At 36.1% G+C, this 20,672-nt stretch overlaps 1 protein-coding gene across 4 annotated transcripts in view; it reads left to right on the top strand.

Annotated features, from left to right (window-relative positions):
• AKT3 (AKT serine/threonine kinase 3) overlaps positions 1-20,672 on the top strand; it is a 154,146-nt gene that overhangs the window by 75,109 nt on the left and 58,365 nt on the right. For 3 of the 4 annotated variants that reach the window (XM_068155504.1, XM_068155495.1, XM_068155515.1), the window contains 3 exons: positions 3,093-3,218; positions 15,327-15,438; positions 16,804-16,948. In XM_068155504.1, coding sequence (XP_068011605.1) covers positions 3,093-3,218; positions 15,327-15,438; positions 16,804-16,948 — 383 coding nt within the window. Of the gene's footprint in view, positions 1-3,092; positions 3,219-8,990; positions 9,147-15,326; positions 15,439-16,803; positions 16,949-20,672 lie in introns of those variants that run through there. The other variant, XM_068155524.1, reaches the window with a different exon arrangement.

Here is a 20,672-nt window from a genome sequence, read left to right as displayed (position 1 = left end):
CCTTTGTCATGGAATTTCTTTTCACTTGAATTAATAAATTTCAGGTACAAATTTTCTTTGTTTGCTTGTGTTGAGCTGTTTGATAAACATGCATGCCAAATCTCTTTAATGTAACATTGCTTGTGCTGTCAAATCAACCTTTTTTTTTTTTTTTTTTAATGACGAGCTGAGAAGTTAGAAGACACATGGAAGTGTTTTTTCTTTTCAAATACTCTGATGTATTCTAATATCTGTATTTTCTATTGAGGATTTCTCTTTCAAAGCAGTTCGTTAAGCACAGCTCTGTTAGGCAGTATGGACTAAATGTGTTCTGTCTTTAAGCAGATTATGTAGAAGGAATGCTGTTAGAGTATCTAGAGTGCATCTTGAGAGTCATTGAACCACTTGAGTAGCTAAGTGAACTGTTCACTGATACCACTATTTACTTTAGTCTTCAAAAGTTTTCACTATTTGTTAATTAAATTACAAAATAAATAAAGGGCAGGTGATAAATATTCACGTATAGACCTTGAAAAGGTATTTTAATATTGGTTATTACAAGACAAACTAGTTTGGTTTTTTTTCTGTGTGTATGTATTTGTACAGATGTTTTGAAAAGTAGACTGATTCAAGTTGGGGAACCATTTTTCAAAGATACAAATCTACGAAATAAATATATGGATCCTTAGGAAGCTGTAGTGTTCTGCAGTTGCTTTTAAATTACATGTCCTGTGTCTGGCTATAGTTTCCAGGGCAAAACCAGAGGTACAGCTGTGCTCATACATAAACTGGTACTTTTAAAATATGTATATCTTTGTGTGATTAGCTTTTGTCCAGAGTTGTAACCTCTCTTCACTGGAGTTTGGAAGTGCTAATCAGACTCTTCTAGTAGTTTTTCTCCAGGCAGGACATCAGTTGCATAACTCTGTAGACTATCAAAAAATCTGTTCAGTGTTCTGATTAAGACACTCTGAGTACCTAGTAGAAACCAAATGAAATCTGAAGTGTTGTCGTAAGAACAGAAATATGGAGTAAGTGATCAGGGAAGTGTGCTCTGGGTCTCTAAGGGCACCAGCTACAATGGTCTCCTTTTCTACAAATTTGTTTCTGGAGAGCGTGTGTGTAAGTAAACAAAGGTTTCTATTCTTTCCTGAAATGACTAATGAGTGTATTTGCCCTGTCAGCTCTGATTCTGAGTGGATGATCTGATATGCAAGGTTTTGGTTTGGCTTCAACTTTTGAGTCCGTGCAGATTTCAACAAATCTGTTGCAGGGCATGTTTTAAAGCCTTTACTTAGGCCTACGATGATTTAGTTTTCAAGTATTTAGAAAGCTTATTTCAAGAAATGTCTTCACCTTTTCATGTGATGATGATACAATTTTTCACTGTTCACAGCCACATTTGTTTTCCTATACAGCACTTGTATTTCTTTCCCAACACACAGATGTCTCATACCTGTTGTTTTGATTTTTTAAATTATTATTTGGGTTTATGTTAGCTGAGATTTCCCATTGTGCAATCAGTTCAGACTGGCAACGTCAGTAGGGATATTCTCAATCTAACTAACACTTTATCTGCTCTATTAATTTTGTGGTCAAATTAAGTAATGCTTTGACTTTTTCCAGTTTTCTTTCTACTTATTTGGAACTGTCTAGATAAAAAAAAAAAAAACCAACCAAGGAGGTACCCTGCTGTGTAGAAGCAGGATTAAATATTAATAGTTTTGCTAGTGAGGGCTGGGAAGTGTAAATCACTGCAAATAGCCTGATATTAATTTTTCTCACTCTTACCTCTTCTCCATCTACTCCCCACCCCACTTCTCTACTTAAATACATATTGAAAATTGGAAGTGTTAATGGCTGCAGTTAGATTTTTTTTTTTAAGCTATGGGCATTGTCCAGATCTGTACAAGTTGTGATTAAGTTCAACTAGGCTATATTAAGAATTCCCATGTTGAACTTCAGTGACAATTAGTTGATTCCTCTGATGGAAAGGTGAAGATGAGATCAATAAATTTTAAATCAGACTTCAATGGAGTAATCTATGTGTCAGGTGAATGTAAACTGCTTCCTAACATTTGTACTGTCTAAAAGCTATGTAGCTACAGCTAACAGAGGGCTGGGATGGTAAAATGACACTAAAGGGCTGGGCTTAACCCAGGACCAGTGCAGCCCCTGGACTGGTTGATTCTGAGCACTTTGCAAGTGGCAAGAAATCCTAGGCATAGTTGGAAATTCTGTCTTGTTACTACAAGTGAAAATTTTAAGAAAAAAGTGTATAATGATGAAAGTGACTTACAAAAAGTCTTCGTAAGCACTTGAACAAACACTGTTTACTCTGTGTAGGTGATAGAAATAACATATGGGGAAAGTTGGGTGGACATAAGCTAACCTGTACTTAACTGAGCAATTGCACTGAAAAACAAATTTTTGCTGAGATTTAGGTATGGCATTGAAAAGTATAATGCTATTAAAGAGATTTTTCACTGTCACTAATTAAGCTATCATGTCTTTGTTGACATGTTTCATATATTTCTAGTCCTGAATACCTCATGGCTTGCAGAATCTTCTGCTCAGACATGGGTAGATGGACTTTAACTTCCCCTCCGCTGCTTGTTTTCAAATGTACTTTGTGTAGCTTCCCAGTAACCCAGTCTTCTTGTACTTGCTTTCTTGTATCTGCTTAGTGTATGTTTTAAAGAAATGAATGATTTTTGCTTTGGCTCAGCAGAATAAATGGTCTACCTTGTGGTAGTTTAGATTTCATTTTGTTACTAGAAGTCAAGCTGTAGTGCTTATTTTTGCCTGCAGCAAATTTTGTGCTGTTTATAGGTGTAAAGATGTAGGATTTTGAAGAGTATAGTGTGATAAAATTTAGAATTATAAATTGTTACTATGCATCTAGCTTCTTGTTCCAAAGGTATCAGTCTATAGTCCAGGCTTACAACTGCATTTCAATTTTCTCCTTTTGAAGGAGGAAGTTACTCTCTAAACTGAAAATACCTGAAAAGATTTTGATAAAATAAATTTGAGACACTGATAATATGCTGGTTTGTAATACCATTTTTTTTTAACAATTCTAACAAACACTTATTTGTTTTTTTCTTCTGTAGGAGAATATATAAAAAACTGGCGGCCGAGATATTTCCTTCTAAAGACAGATGGCTCTTTCATAGGCTACAAGGAGAAGCCCCAGGATGTGGATCTGCCATACCCACTCAACAACTTTTCAGTGGCAAGTACGTATTTCCAGTAGTTATTGTTCTCTCAATGTATTGACAAAATATCTGCGGCATGTTGCTTCATGTGTAGTTTGGAATTTATTGGTAACACTACAAGTTGATGCCATGTGTCAGACTACCATGTAGTACATGCCACTAATCTTATGTCCAGCTCTTACAAGAGCGCTGAAGATTTTTGCCATGGGCTGGTTTTTTCGTGTTTTGGGAACTCTTTAAGTTCTCAGTTTTGTGTATGTGTTTCTGATGTGTCTGTAACTGAAAATAACATCTCAGAAATGATTGTTGCAAGAAGAAAATTCCTGGAAAGCTTACCTTTATTCAGATCATTGACCTATTTTTACTTTTTCAGTAATATCTCTGAATTCACTTGAAAACTTGAACTAATTAGAAAATTATCTAGGCTGTCAAATGACAAAATCATGCTAAATTATTTTCTCTTGGATAATCAGGTAATCAACTCTCCAGCCTGGTTAATCAAGTAATTTCAAGCAATCAGACAATTTGCATATATTAACAAAGCTACAAAGTATGTATCTGTTGGATAAAGTGAAGTCATTCTGATTTCTTGTTTTCAAAGAATGTTTCTAGAAGACAAATCTGTGGGGTTTTTTGAGATTGGTAGAGGAATGTTTCTGAACCTAAATGGAACTGTTTCAGAAGCAAAGCTAGGGACAAAAAAATTCTCCATAAATGTGAGTTGTGGATATCATAGCTAAAACTTTCTAAAGGAACATTGGAAAATTTACCCAATTTCTTTCAAAATTGTGTTAGTGTACTGCAATACAGTAAATGGCACTGTTCAGTTTCATGGAGTATTGGAGCCACAGGAATATGTGTACTTAGAAAGCATTCACTTCATCCGTATTGCTGAAGATCGAACAAGTGCTACTGAGACTGAATGTAACTATTTTCTTGGTAAAGTTGTTCTTGAGATTGACTCAGCCTTTGTATACAATGTAATTTGGGTGTTTTGTTTGGTAAGAAAATAATCTTGTACTCCCAGACAATATCTTGTCCCACAAGAGAAGGAAAACTACTTATTCTGATTGTGACAGAGGTCTTGCAAATGATTCTGAGTGTGTAAGCTTTCTCAAAATATTAGAGGCTCATTTCACCTTGTTGATGTTCAGCATAAAAAGCAATGATGTCTTCAGGTTTTTCCTAAGAGTAGGTCTTAGGCTGTTATTCCTTAGTTACTGCCCTGAATATCCTAACAGATCTATTTGTTGCAGTTAGCACTTTCTGAGACGCTTTTCCCCACAATGTGCTGCAGAAAGAGCATTTGTAGAACTACAATAGGGTTTTTTTCTGTCCTGCTTTACCATGTTTTTCTTTGCATATCCTGTTTACCTTTGCTGCAACAACTAGAAGGTTGATCAATATGGCAGTTCTGCTAAGTGAAAAAATGCATAATTAGCCATTAATTCCAGTGTATTGATATTGGTAGGTTTAGTTTTGTTTTGATACTCAGGTGGTCTTTTGTAATTCTGATTTTATAATGCTTTGCCATGATGGAAACTGGATGATTTTTACATTGTTTTCTAATGAGACACCATCACCACCACTATCTACCTCACCCACCCCTTCACAAATAACAAAATAGTCCTTTCTGCAACTAGCAAGCATCATAGGTCTGATTCTTAGGCAATGTAAGCTAGAGGAGCAGGCATGCAATATTAATTGAAAAAATACAGTTTTGATAAGCAAGATGAGTTTTTGTTTTCTGGCACAAAAAGGAGTAATTTAATCAAAACTGAAACTAGTCAGTGCAGGAATAGGGAAATTTTTCACTCAAACAGAATCTCATGAAATAAAGTGAAGTACCTATGTGGAATTCACCAGATGAAAAGCAAGCCAGTATGTTATTGCACTCTAAATAGCAAGGAACCGTAAGTTTTTCTTCAGCTATTTTATCTGTCAGAAGATGAAATCATCAGTAGGGCAAACAAACAAACAAAATAATTCTGTGAATGAATCGGATCTCATGGGCAGTACCTGGTAAATGTCAAGAACTGGTCTCCTGGCCTCTGATCCAAGGGTTCCTGAGCTGCTGCAGTAGGTTCATGGCCACAAGCAGTGCAACACATTTTTCCTGTAATAGTGAAGTACATTTTTCATAAATTACTAGCCAGGCAGATGGAGTGTGAGATCACTGTTAATACCATCTTGATTAGGTTGGCAGGGACTTAAAGATATGTCTTCATAGTCCTATCTTCATGTAATCTTTGTAGCTATCTGTAAAGTGAGAGTGTGGTCTCAGTCTACTTTTTGCTCTCCAAATGGTAGACGTCTTTGACTTTTGCTTACAGCTTGTTATTTAAGCAGAAAAGGCCAAGGCTGAGGTATTATTTTTGTAGTACTGTTGGAGTTGAACACTGGAAAGTTTGCACAGAGCTGCTTTGTATGATACTTGGTTTGCAGCTTAAAACTTTTATATCCAGCTCTATGAGACCAGTTGATTTTCCCATCAGTGTCCACTGCCACCTTATTCTGAAACATGAGCTTTACTTTTGCAGAAGGCTTATTGACAGGGATAGTGTCATTTTCCCATACATCCCTCTCATCTTGCAGATAATTTTTACTGTCTCACACATGAGCATTACTCTTGCCCTGGATTTGTGTTGTCCTCATACTTTATTGAAAGTAGCAGGAAGGCCAGAGAGAATGAAGTTATTTTATGTATTGCTAACAGTGCTTTCAAAGCTACGTATGTCTGTTAAATAAAGCCCTTCTCACTGGGTAGCTTTTTGCCATAGTTTGGAGTACTAAGAGGCCATCCTTTTCCCCAGGTGATCTAGGAGGAAATGTGAAAGGAAAGCATTGGGAAGCAGCTGTGTAACCAGATAGAGATGCTTTATGTAAAGAGGGGCTGGAGGCAGCACACACACACTTCAGCCCGCTGACAGCCACCCAAAATGCATGGGGGGCTCTGTGGACCTGAAATGGAGATGTGGGAACTCTTTTCTTTGGAGCATAAGTATGTCCCTGAAGGTGAAACAGAGTTTAGGGAAGGATTTAACAGGGTGGTGCTGGGGATGGATACAGCACTGGCCTCTCAGTGTCATGGACAGGGGCTTTACTTTGCATCTGCAAGGCTGCTGCTCTCCTGCCTTTGGGCACATAAAAAAGGCAGTGGTGAGCACCCTGCTCTGCATCTGCAAAGTTGCTGCAAGGTTGCAGAGGCTAACATATCAGCCAGGTCTGGTGGTGTTGGGTAGTGTGTAGAAATCACTCTCGTTTCTGTCTTGTGGAGCCAGTTTATTTTACACCTGTTTTTTTTATCACAGGAATGGAGAAAGCTGTGCATTTGAAGCGTGCTTTTAGTTCCATGGTACTCATGCCTTGGACTTCTAGACCAACAAAAAGTTGTGCTGTGGTATCTAAACCATACACTTACAGATACGTGAAGTCAATGTAATTACATTGGTGGAAATTTAAAACTGGCTGATACTGTTTTTCAGAGGTAAATTCAGAAGTGTAATCTTACTTGAATTAGATTTTATTCAGGCAGTTGTAAGTAATAAAGCTATTGTAGCTTAAAGAGATACTCTTGATTGACTGAGTCATGGTAACTGAGTGGGTGTGCATTCCTAGCCCACTTCAACTGCAAAATAAAATACGTTAATGTAAATTTCTTTTGCTTAAGCATTCATGCAGTCAGAACCATTTTAAAAATAATTTGAATTCAATTGGTATAACTTCTTTACAGGCAAATGCCTGAAAAAAATGTTCTGGCTTTTAAAACTCCATTATGCTCCTGTGGAACAAAACTAGTACTCTGGGTGACAGAATGTCTACCCTCAGTGCCCCCCCCAAGAACTGATGTGTCCTCACAACACTGTTTTTAATTGGTGCAGTGTTGTGTTAGTAGGATCAATACTGCTTTGTGTAAACCACTTTGTCTTTGATCGTCATCATTATTAGGGAAGGTAAAGTGAGGAAGGATTCTACTTAAAGAACATTTGTTGTTTTACTGATAAAAAAAATAATTCTCACATATGCAATGAGTATGTAGGTTATCACATAGCACATTTGGGATGAGGTATCTCTAAGAATTGGCCCTTTGCCTTCATTTTGATCTTTACATGGGGAATAATTGGGAAGAGCTGTATTCCTTCACAGTAGCTTTTAAACTTTGGCCAAAAATGATGTCACCTGGAATTTCTTTCCTATCTTGAAAGATACTGCTTTCTAAGCAGTCTGTTGTACATCTATCCTTTCTTTTGTTGATGAAAAGGAAAAGTAAAGTTTAGTTATTGTGAGAAGGTAACATTTTACAACCTTTTTTTTTCTTCTTTTTTCCCTCCCTCTGCTTAAATGTTTATTAATGAATCTTGGCTATTCTAAATGGAGGAGCTGGGCTACTTTTTTCTAATCTTAGTATTTCATTGAGCCAGAGACAAGGTTTTATTATTTTGGTGATTTAAAAATTTTCAAAACATGGAAATGGAAAGGTTTCAGGGGAATGATAGGGTTATAAATAATTTTAAAGACACTCTAAAAAGGGGGTAGGAAAAAATATCTGTATGTTTTAAGGGAGATTAATTAATGCACCAAGATACTTTGCCGTTAGACATGACCCTGTGTGCAACTTCACAGTTACCTTTGAAATGAGATTTAAGTTTAAAGTCCAAGGATTTAAAAAATTTTTTTAAAATTTTCACAGCACTGGATGCCATGAACCCAGAGATAAGTATGTAATTGTAGATACTTAAAATTACAGTATAGATTTCATTTCAAAACAGTAATGGTGCAATGGAATAAATCATATCCGTTCAACACTGAAAATACTTGTGGGGACAAAGAGGCAATGTATGTGTAACCTATGCGTATGCATCTATAGAAATTTAAGATCAGATCTATATATATTCACATGTTTAGCTTTCTGGAAAATCAGACTCCCCATTTTATTTGGGAGGTTTTTGGAGTACTTTATGAATGGTTTCTAGGTGGTATAGTTGGTATTTTGACTTCGAAGTTTGGATTCAGTTGTTGACTTATGAATGAAGGTGAGTTCCTTGTCTCACCCTTCCACTTTAATGGAGAGTACTTTTACAAAGACCAGTACAGCACACTGTAATTTGAAACTATCTCTAAAAAGGGCCCAGTATTATCATGGGAGGTGAAAATTTATAGCCAGATCTGGGAGTTTTTATGTTGATATGATGCATAAATAAAATCACAGTGTTTACCTTAAAGACAGAGGAAGGTATGTAATTCTACTGTCTTCCATGAAAACAAGCTAAACCCCAGGCAAACCCCAACCATAGCATGCAGAAATCTTATTTTCATGCTCCCTGTTTGAGTGAAGGGGCAAATGGCAAACTAGTTGTAATGACAGAAAGACATGGATTCTGTGCTGACTTTTTGGAATACAGGAAATAAAAGGCTTTTCAGCATGATGAAATGCATCAAAGATTATCTTTTTCAGGTTCAAAGGAATATGACTGAATTTTTGGTGGGTTTATTACACAGTCATGTATGTTATATCATGTAAGCTCATATAAGTGCTTGTTATGAGCCAAGCCCCACAAGAAAGGGGATTTCTACAGAACAGAAAGTCAGTCCCTGCTCCAAAATACTAAAATTCTAAATATAAAACAAGGGACAGCAGATGGATGCAAACAGATGGGGGGAGTATGAGAAAACAATGAGACAGTATTAGCCTGTAGTACAGGCAGTGGTCTCTGCACATCAACAACTAATCCATTGTCAAGGTTAGATTTTTACTCTCTTCTCCCTTCTTTTCTCTCTCCCTCCCTTCCTTTCTCCTGTTTTTTAAGACATGGTAAAGGAGAATTTAAAAGAGAACCAGTATGGCAAACAAGAGAAGTTAAAAATGTTTTGATAAATGGTGCCGAAATTGGAACAATGGAAGGATGGGTGGCACTTTGATACTGAAAAAAGTGGTACCAAGGATGAGAGGTAGGCTGTGGGGATAGATCATGTTGAAAAGCTACCTGTATTTGGTGTGATAGAAATGAGGAATAGAAAGAGTGGTATGATCAAAGAAACAGTGGAACCTATTCAGCAGTTTGTGGGAATGTATTTTTGGAGGAAAAACTGCATTTGTTGGGACCAAAGAAGGGATATTAAGTTGTTCACATATGTCTCTATGTGATCAAACTTTTTTTAGGGTCATACGCTCCACAGATAAAATGTAATGAGAAAGAACAGAGCCTTTTGGAAAGCCTCAGAAAAGTAGGTTTCCCATAGAGACTGGATAAACAAGTGGGAGAACTAAGCAAGCTGAGGGGATGTGTGTGTGAGTATACACATATATTTGAACATATGTGTAAAAGCCATAGCTTTTCACATGTGTACGAGCAAAGGCACATATATCACTCTCAATGTTACTTGTCTACTATTTACCTAACAAAAAGGGTGATCAAAATGTGGATTTGGTGTGCAGAGTAGCACTAATAGAAAAATATACTTGTAAGCAGTGTGTTCATGAAATTTTGACGTGAGAATGAAAAAATGGGAGTAGCACCAGAATAGGCAAAGATTGGGACAACATTGTTTATCTTGTGAAGGAAAGACCAAGAGAGGAATAAAAAAAAAAATCAAGATTAAATTGTAGTAAAAGTAGATACATATATACAAATATCTGTGTGTATTTAAAAGTGGATGTCTTATAAACAGTGAAAGTAGTTTTTTGATACTATTTCTTTTATATCGTATGATAATCAGAGAATTATCTTTTGTGCTAAAACCCAGTCTGTATTAGAAATAATTTCTCAAATATGCAACCTTCTGTTCATTTTTTAGTGCAGTTTTTTTATGGCTGCTTGTATGTTTAGTATTCTTGTCTAGCCATATCAACAAATTCTGCTGAAGTTGAAAGCTTCCATATATGAAATAATAAAATGATATTAGCGTTCTTTCTATTTTTAATGCCGAATGAATGTGTTTAGGAAAAGAACACTGGTAATTATATGGTTAAAGCTATAGAATGAAAACTTTAAACTTTTTAATAAAATCTGAACAGATGATCTGTGCTTTTTTTTTTTTTTTTGGAACTGGCAGGTTTCAGGCCCTCTAATTGGCTTCCCAGCTTTGCAGAGTAATTACAGCTTCAAGCAAACTTTGTCATCTGTGGTTCAGAATGGTGTAAAGTAAACAGAACGTTTTGAAATACAGTTTGTAGTTAGAGTTGCTCAGGAGAGTTTAACTAGAATAAGTACTTAATTTGGATAGTAGCAGTTATTTGAAAAAGTCTAACATTTTAGAATTGTCAGATTGTTCATGAATATGGAGACAAAAGTTAACCTCTAGGATGTACCTGACTTTTTTATTATTTTAAAAAGAAAAGTTCAGTACTTGAGAAACATCCAACACATTTCTTTATGCTGGTTTTGTTTCATTTTTCCATTTTCTGTGTAGATCTAAAAATGGCCAAATGAGTGCTTCAGACTTGTTGGGACGGAGTTGTCAGTTTCTGTTACCGGTTTTGTATTTTGCTGCTTTGAACAAATGTTTCTCCCTAGAGCTTTTTCATCTCTTCTGATATTAAAGGGGAGAATTCTTATGACTGATGTTTAATCCCACCAAGACAGAAAGCTTTAGGATAAAACATGTAATTCCAAGTTATAGATGGCTAGCATACAAGAATACAAAGTTGAGTCTGTCTGTTTACTGGCTTACTCATGTTTTTTGAATGATAATTTAGACTTCCAACTGTTTTGAGTTGAGATTCAGCCCTTTAATTACATATGTTTATGTATAGCAGCAAACTTGAAGACATTATGGTAGAGTGTTCTCTACTCTTTGGTAATGACCCAACTATCACTTGAGCATTTGGAGCCAGCTCTCAGTAGCCAGTTTCACTCATTCTTCTGTGCTTTTGTAGTTTCCAAACTATTCTCTCTGTCTAAAATGACTCTGTTTTCCCCAGTAATTAGTAGAAAAATATTTTGGTAATTAGCAGTAATGGTATAATACATCACTTATTAGTCTTAATATATTTTCTTTTTTTCTAGTTGTATGTGAAAGGCATTCATAAACAAGTTTTTATTCATGTTGCAGTCATGACAGTAATACGGTTTATCCCATACATTTGTATATGGAAACATGTGAATCATGTGGGTGTACTAAATATCAGCAGATTTCAGTTATTTCTATCTACTTGAGAAGGATGTGTAGCACAGCACTTTCAGAAATACACTGGCCCTCCACTTTTTTCTGAAACACTTTTTCCTTCAGAAAGGAAGGGTATGAACATACTCAATTTTAACTTCACAATGAAATGAAATCTTCAGCCACTTTCAACAGCATATTTAAAAAGCTCATTAAATTTTGCTAGGTTTTATTTTTCAATAGTGTCCTTCAGTGGTAATGAAATGACATTTTTTGGTTTTTATGTTTTCAGTGCTATTTTCAATTGCAAAGGCCTGTTTTTGCTGACCTTTAATTGATTTAGGTAATCATCCGTAATGAAAACTCAAGAGAGTAAATGCTCCTAGGTAGTTACAGAGCTTTGTATATGGCTCCATATGCTTTGATGTTGCTAATAGTGCACATCATCACTTTGAGGACTATCTGAAAAAAATCACTACAGATAGTTCCAATATTACATCTAAATATTAGGTACATAGTTACATAATGTGCATATTAATAATACAATTATTATGTATGGTATATGACATCTGTATGTAAAGACCATATTCCAGATAGGATTTGGACATAGGCAGGCTTAATTGTTCAAATTTTTGTGTGTTTGTGATGGCAAACTTAATGGCATTTGTATGTATGTATTTTTTATGCATTTGCAATCAGAAAATGAATGGTGAGATTCAAAATCTTCAGTTCCATTACAGGCACTGCAAAGTATGTGCTTTTTAATTAATTGGTACAGACTTCTCTGTATCCTAACACTGTTGCCTCACTTTTCTGTTCCTGGTAGTTTCTCTCCCTGCTTCTAAACTAGCTACTCCAGTTCAGCTGCTCTAGCTACCCTCCACGTTTTTCTTTCGCACAAAAGTTTCAGGGTTTTTCCTGTCCCATTTCCACTCTTCTCTCTTTATTCCCTAGTTCTTTGTTCCTGACATCTCTTCTGTAAATAGCTTGCTGTATGCCATCTTGCTGTATGCCACATACTGGAATTTGTCTCAGTGAAGTAGTTTCTTTTCTGTACTGTCTTGAGAAATTGGCACTATGAATATAGGAGAAAGCAGGTGTAGAGGCAGGAGATAGCTGTAGCCTCTGGATTATATTCAGTGCTTAGATTTTAAATGATTTTATGCTTTAGTAATTGTTACTGTAATATTTTACCCTCCTCCTAGAGCACTCTTATCTCTCCCACATGTAGCAAGGCCAGATGCCTTACATTTTCACAGGAATACTGAAAAAGAATCAAAGGTCTTGGTTTGCCAAGTTTTAAGTCTCATCTCCAAAAAGTAGTATTTTCCAGCAGTGTGCAGCTTTAGGCAGACACCCAGAAAATAAAATTTCAGCCTACATGATTGAAGTGTTAAAAGATTAAAGATAAGAGGTTGGCTTTGTCAGGAGGAAGATGGGGTAGTCGTAGTGCAGACAAGGCATTCACTATGAAAGTGGCCCAACACATTCCTTAAAGCAACAGCTGAGGAAGCTGATAAAACAGCCTGTTAGCCCCAACCTCACTGTTACCATGGTTGTAAGTTGGACTTCAGCTGTATCCCTGAAGGTGGGGGTTTCTTTGATCTTTTGAGCAATGTTTGCACCCAGTGACAAACCTTGTTAAGTATCCTGAGTATCTCTACTTCATCACGCTCTCCAAGTTCCCATCATCTGCTGCTGTCCTCCTTGTTTGTCTTCCAGCCTTTGTGTTAAATTCCCTCTTCCTGTGTCCATCCTGCTGTAGCTATTTCCTCTGAGTGTTGAGGATGACTCTCATCCCATCCAAGACCCAGCTGAGTTTATGAAAGCTGTGAGTTTCAATTACTGTTTCTCTTTTGAGTCTGCACAGTGTATGCAGATTTTAAATGTAATGTCATTTCCTTGACGAGTGAGTAGTCTGACTTACGTAATAATTGAACATATAGATTTATGCATCAAGGAATATACGCCTGTTTAGTGCAACATTTACTTTATTCCTCTTATTTCTTATCTGTGTCTGTCAAGCTTCTGATCTCTTCTGAGCTGCAGAAAAGAATTCTGTCAACAGGCATGTCTACTTCAACCTTTTGCTTTTTCAGATTGGAAAAAATGCAGTATGTATGAAAATACGTGTCAAGGATAGTCAAGTAAAAGTAAGCCTGCTGATACTTGCTGTGGCTTGATCTTATGGAGACTGAGGCCATTATTTAGCTAATTGTGTCCCAAATTGTTTAGGTGTGCGGGCACACAAATAAATGCCTTGAATTAAGGGTTTAAGAGAATAGCTTTAATGTGTTTTCAGTATGCAACTGTATTTCAGGAGGTCAGCTATGAGTATGCATCTTGCACAATTAACACTGACAAACAAAATCATGAGAAAGCCACAGCAAGGAAGAGAATACTTACGTACGTTGGGTGTTTAGAAATTTGCTGGGTGTGATACAGTGCATTGGAGAATACGTAAAAGAATCCTGTAAAACTGCAGATGATAGCAGAGGTTTCAGGACTAAATTTGTGAAGAAAAAATATGTTAAGCCAATATAATTTATTTCTTTGAAAGAACAGCAGGCCTTGTGACATGGCATATGATATATCTTTTGTAAGATGTTGATTGACATTAATGGGAATAAACAAAATGTAATTCACCAAGAACAAATGCAAGGTTTGATGCTAAAGAATAGTCAGCTACATCAGTAAAAGGCGTGAGTCACCTGGTAGGTGGTAGCTCTAGCAAAAGGATGTTGTAGCAGATCAGGAATTTGCTTACATTCATTGTTGATTGATTTGCAAACCTGATAAATCATGTTAGATCATATATTTGATCTGGATCAGCTTTGAACAAGTGATGGCATTCCAGAACATGGGATGTTTGTGTCTATTTTGTGGAAGCTGCAGGAAAACAAATTACACTTTTGAGAGAGTGACCTTAACGTCACAAAAATGGTTAAATATATTTGCAGGAATAAAGAGTTCTAATAGGTCAGTGTTTTGCAGATGTAATGCTTAGTGCAGTATGCCACGTTATAAAATCCAATGCACACTGTCATTGACCTATTGCCTGAATTACCCACATTCTGTTTTTGTGACAAAGGAGTAATAGGCCATCTACTGTGCGTCTCGAATTGTGTGACATGGAAGATCTTGGTTATGAAAGCAGACTGTGAGGACAGATTTGGTTGAACTGATTTAGGCCAGAGAAGACTGAAGAGATAAAATAGTGTCCAAATGTCTAAGACATAGCCACTGAAAAGATAAAAGAAATTAGTCAATAGGGCAAGAAATAAGCTTAAATTAAAAGAACAGTTGCAACAAATGCTAGGAAGAGGTCTTCCAAGTGTGAAACTGTAACATTTTTTTCTTATAGTTGGGTGGAATAGTTTGCGTACAGAGATTTTTAAATTACTGCTTTTGGGGGATTGTAGAAAGACTTTGGAGAAATACTTACAAGAAATAGCATGAGTAGACCTGATTCTGCCCTGGGGCACAAAGAGAACTCAATGATTTCTTGAGGCAGCCCCACTGGGAGTGTGTGTGTGTGGTTGTTCTATATTTAATAATCAGACTAGTTTCAACATCTGAATTTTCTGAGGGTGTTTTACTATATATCTAGTCCTAAAGTGACAATATCACTGGTAATTGTGGCATGGTTACTACTGAAAAGAGTCTTATTCCTCCTGCCAGATACAGATGGAAAAATGTGCCTGTGGCTACTGCTGTTACCTTGGCATACTAGAGAAATCCAGGATCTAATACTTTTCTTGCCCTTATAACACAGGCTTAGTTTGCAAGTAAAGATTGCAGTCTATATAAGGGCAATAATACAAGTTCCATCAATTTCCCTGACTACTTGCTTCACCTTATGATTGTTACCTTTTAGTCAAACCCAGGATTGTATTGTCATATGTGTGCTGGCTACATGCTGAATAGGTATACATAAGCTGCATGTATTTTGTCAAAGCAATTTGACTTTCTCTTCATTTGTTAACTGACAACATATAAAAGAGGCATTGTCGTTTATTTCTCTAGAATGTCAGCTAATGAAAACAGAACGACCAAAGCCAAACACGTTCATTATCAGATGTCTTCAGTGGACCACTGTCATAGAGAGGACGTTCCACGTAGACACTCCAGAGGAACGGTGAGGATTTTATTTTTGGTTTCGTTTCCATGTTACTTTACACAGAAACCTTAACAGAGTCTATGCTGGGAACTGTGACTTTCTGAGCATGTATGAACAATTGAAGAATTTTAAAGTCAGTTTCTCTAAAATATTGTTGATCTCATAGTATGATAGTTGCCTGTGAGTAGGTAGGATGAGTATATTCGAATAAGCCAAAACTATGTCATGGTATGTCTCTCAAGTGTTAAATTTTGAATAATAAAAGCCTGCATTGAAATATTTTCCAGCCTTGATGTCTTAACTTTTCATTTTACTTCTCCTGATATGCACCTCTCTTTTTTTTTGGCACAGAAAGCAGTATGTTTGTTACAATTTATTTTATTCTTTCTTAATAGTTTTCCTTCTTTCAGGAAATACATAAATTCTCAAGAATTGATGTTTTTAGTGCACCAAAATCATCAAGGAGATATGGGATGGTGGACTTGCTAAAATGTTCTATACTGTGTCACTGTTAGATGCACTGAGTCTTCCCAGTGTGGGCATCTGTCCTCTGAAGACATTATTCATAGCACTTGTATCAGTGAATAACAGATGACTTTGCTTTTTCTGTGGTCTCTTTTTTTGTTAGTGTATTCACTTAGAATTTTTTTATTTTACCTTGGTACTGTTTCTCCACCCTGTCTGTCTTCTGTGTATGCAGCAGAGTACCTCCTACTTCATACAGTAATACTACCAGACCCCTCCCATGTCCCTTGCTGGCTGAGCAAAAAGCAGCAGGTACTGCACTTGGTGTGGGGAAATGGCATGTTGATGAGACTGCTGATATATTTATGCTGGTTAGCCAGCATGCAGAATAGACTCAGCTGCCCTTGCTTGTCCCTCCATGGAAACCCTCATCCAGGCCTGCCCTGCTATGCAGGGGCTGGTTTTTATGATGCTTGTAGGAATTGGATTATCTTTGAGAGCTTCTTTCTCAGGGGAATTTTACATTAGCCAACAAGATGGATTTTAAGAAACTGAAAAACATTTGAATGCGTGGCTTGATTTAATAAATCTTACTTATTTTTTGTAAAAATGTCTGACAGGAATGGAGAGAACCACATTATCAGATAGTATTGGGTAGATGACAACATTCCATACCCTGAGCTATATTTTACCTGGAGCAAGTGTTTTCAAGTTTTCACTATCAACATAATGATAAATCATTTTTTATGCTGGTCAACTTCACTACCTTTAAGGAAACTGAAGTGATTAATTTATGACTCTTCTGCTGTATAACTTGAGAATTGAACATTGAAGCAAGTAGGATGTGAAAAACATTAAATAACTTACTTGGATGTATTTTATGAGATTGTAATAGGAATATTGGCTTGTTCATGATAGGGAAGAATGGACAGAAGCAATCCAGGCTGTAGCAGACAGACTACAGAGGCAAGAGGAGGAGAGGATGAACTGTAGTCCAACTTCGCAGATAGACAATATAGGAGAAGAAGAGATGGATGCTTCAACAACCCATCATAAAAGAAAGGTAATGACATTAAAAAGTAACTGACCAGACTAAGGTCTAAATAACTTTTGTAGAACAATCTAGTTGGTTAAAACAACACACAGGAAATAGTATTTCTGCATACATCCCAGGGAATTACAAGGATAGAGGTACTTAACGGTTTCATTTCGATAAAGCTGAACTGCTCTGGTTTTATTTATTTGTTATGCTATCTAATACAGAACTTCTGAAAAACAAAGCTTGACTGTTCAGACACATGTTAACATTCTGCTGCTTCTTTGAATATTATTTTTGTTTTCTCTGTCAGAAGTATGATAATAAAATATTTTCTTTGGACAAGTAGATTTGCCCCCTTTCTCATGCAAATAATACCTAGTACAAATTAGATAATTTGCATGAGAAAGTCTAGCAGGATTTGGCTTTTAACGACCTTGGTTTTTTGCTATCTGGGAAAATAACTGCTTTAATTTTCAATGAAGTAAGAAAAAACAATGTTTGTGTTTCGCAGTCCTTCTCAGCTTTTGATGTAAGTAGGAATACATACACTGTTGGCTATAACATTCTATTTCCAAAGTCAACAGGTTAAACACACAACTAAGACCATGTTTTAAAGATTCAGTGTCACCAAAAATGTGCTTCTTATTTTATCTTTCCATTTTGTCCTGTGTTTCTATAAAGATGGAATATGGATTCAAGTGAATGTTTCTAATTTACTATACAGATTTGATGTGACTCAAGAGATGCATTGAAACTGCCTGAGAAGTAATAACCTGTTTCTATAGGACTGGCTTAATTCTTTCTAACCAGAAATTACACCTGCAGAAAACTTAGTGGAAGTCTGCTCATAGAGCATTATAGCTAATGTAACTGAATGTATTTGAATGATGAACAGTGAAACAAACTAGTGAATATGTGTGCCTTTACTTACAGAACATCAGTGGCTGAGAACTGCACCTGTGTGAATGTAACAAAGGTGTCATAGGAACTCTTAGTTCTGTTACGTCCTAAATTTTGAGAACTTGAGTTTGCAGTACATAGTTCTTTCATAGTTCTTCTCTTTATTTCAGTGCATGCAATTTTCTAACTTGTTTCCACTACAGAAAAAGGTAAAAACAAATTATACGCAGCTGTAACAGTGTATTCATCGTACATTGTCAGGTTGACATTGAACTTTTACCCTTGCAGCATGGATGTTTAATGATTGTGCTCCAGGGTAAAATATGACAAGTGACAGAAAGATAGAGGCAGCATTTGAGATGTGTCAGTCTTAGAGGCAGTATGATTATGTGAAAGGAATTTGAGTTTGCTCAGTTAAAGATCTGAGTACTGTTCCAAGATTGTGTATCCTCTCAGTGAAGTACAAAAACTGCTGCAAAACAGCAACTATTTTCAAGGTGTCAAAATTAATGTTGTCTAATATATGTAGTTTGTCTGGAATGTGTGCTGTCCTTGTTCACAGTGCAGTGCAGTTTCCTGTTCAGTAAAAGGGATTGTAGGAACAGAAGGAGGAGGAGTAAGATCAGTTTCTGTCTTTATACTAGAAGACATGCTGAAATAAGATACATATTTTAGTACATGTTCAGTGTTGCAGAATATTTAACAACTTTGGCAACAACCCAAAAGTGAATTCTGCAAAACAAAGGTAAAGTGAAAAATGGTGACATTCACCTAATAATAGAGCATAATGGAGTTTTGGTAGCCAGTGAAGAGCATACTGATGACTGAAAGGATTTGTTATTACTATTTTCTTTGACCAAGACTCAAAATCCCATTGCAGATTTTCTGACTGTTGGATGACTTCAGTGAAATGTTCTCAGAAGTTTTTTTGGGCAAAAAGTAATTAAGTGACTGTAGTGATGGGGACTTGCCACTTCCTCTATGTTAAAATTGGGAAAAATAGTTTTTAGAACTGTTACTGTTTTATTGAAATTTATTTTTAAAGCTTCTGTTCAAGCTTTTGTAATTGTTAATGTAATCAAAACCATTTCAGGTATAATGATGATGCACTATTATTGCCTGCTTTTTAAATTTATTTTTGGCATTGAATTTCTTCTCATTTCAGTAATTTTTTGCACAATGTGTCCTACAAGATTTTTTTCTTACCTGATATTAGGTCTAAGACCATTGAATTTTGCTTGTGCATGTGCCAGATGGTATACATATGAATAGAAAGGCATGATCAAATTAAGACACAAGACAGAGAGGAGTGGGCTTGTTCTTCTCTAAAAAGGTAGAAAAAGGTTTATGAAGAAAATGCTCTTTAGGTTATGGAACTTGATTTGTCATCCCTAATGACTAGATTATCAGTAAGAACCCAAAGGGTGGATTTTTTGTTTGTTTGTTAGAATATGTATGTTAATTTTTTAAATGGTTCCGGTGTGCTACTTCAGTTTTACAGGAATAACATAACAATATCACTAAAATTCAGAGTACTAGAAATTCTTAGCAAAGTGCATTTATGTCTTGCTGCATCATTCATTTTAAGTAGAATTTCTTTCTGATGAAGTCAGAATAAAACTCCAAGTGATACAATATTTGTGCAAATCAGGAATTTCTGAAAATTAAGTTCTTGGTAGGGATTTTTTGGACCTGTAGTAGGATGCATTCTTTTGAACATATAATCCATACATAAGTACATAGGCTTTATAGAAAGATTAACATCATACAATTATTTGGCTAATACAGTTTCTGTAGCTTCATTGTTTTTCTTTTGGTTGCAGTTTGTTTGGCAGAGTGAAGGATGAGAAAAGAACAGATTTTTTCAGAGGAACCCAAAAAGTAGTGTGATACAGAAAAAATATTCAATCCTTAGAGTTTGAAAGGAATGGAAAAGGTAGGAAAATAAGCAAGGAGAAAGAATCCAGTCTTATAGGAGCCTCTGAACTTGCTTACCAACATCCCTTGGGTTTAGGAAGTATTTCCATTTTTTTCACCAGTTTTCAGTACACCCTCAGCTATGGCATCTGTGTTTTTATCTCCTAAGGTCTTGTGTTCTTTGGCAGACTTTTTGAGTTACCCTACACTGCATATCATCTCTAAGCCTTCTGCTGAGCTTCTAAAGAATGAGAGCATCAGAAGGCTTTATTCTTAGAACTAGCACTACTGTCATAACCTGCTGTTAAGCCACAGCTCAAAGTCTTGCAAACCTATTACCTTCTTATTATAAATATACATTTTTTTAAAACTTGTTTTAACTGAACTTGCAACTAGATTCATGGCTGCTTTGTTTGCATTATATAAGCAAGTTGTGGGTGAATAAGCCTTACAATTTGACTGGCTTGCTGCCCTTATCATCAAATCCATGTCTATGATCAGTCAAGCCAAGATCAGCCTTCTGTGTGCAGGCAAAGGGCTGTTTTTATGAGCTGGTTTTATTCAGGTTCTGATGATCCTTTGTAAGTACAGGCTCTGAAAGATCAGAAGTATGGGGAAAAGTTGCTCCTTTGAGATTCCGTATAACCCGTTAATATTTGACTGTTGGAAATGGTAGCTGTTATGGTCACTAACTTAGTATTCTTTATCAATAAAACTGTTGGCCATTCTTTGTCCAGAAATATCACAGCTTATGACTTCAGATAAGGAGGATTTGGCCCTGAATTACTCATCTTCTGCCTCAATTGTGTTTTGAATGCATTTTGAATTTTTCACCTTTTTTTGGGTCAATTTTCTTTGCATATTTTAAGTTGCAGGTTGAACACTTAGAAGCTAAGAAATAGTAGTGTTAAAGTGGGTGGTGAAACTTCAG

This window comes from Melanerpes formicivorus, unplaced genomic scaffold (genome assembly GCF_026170545.1).
Source record: "Melanerpes formicivorus ecotype bairdi unplaced genomic scaffold, bMelFor1.0.p_v2 SCAF_2, whole genome shotgun sequence".
NCBI classification, from domain to species: Eukaryota; Metazoa; Chordata; class Aves; order Piciformes; family Picidae; genus Melanerpes; species Melanerpes formicivorus.
The sequence above is the reverse complement of the archived record's forward strand: the minus strand, read 5'-3'. Positions and strand labels throughout refer to the sequence as shown.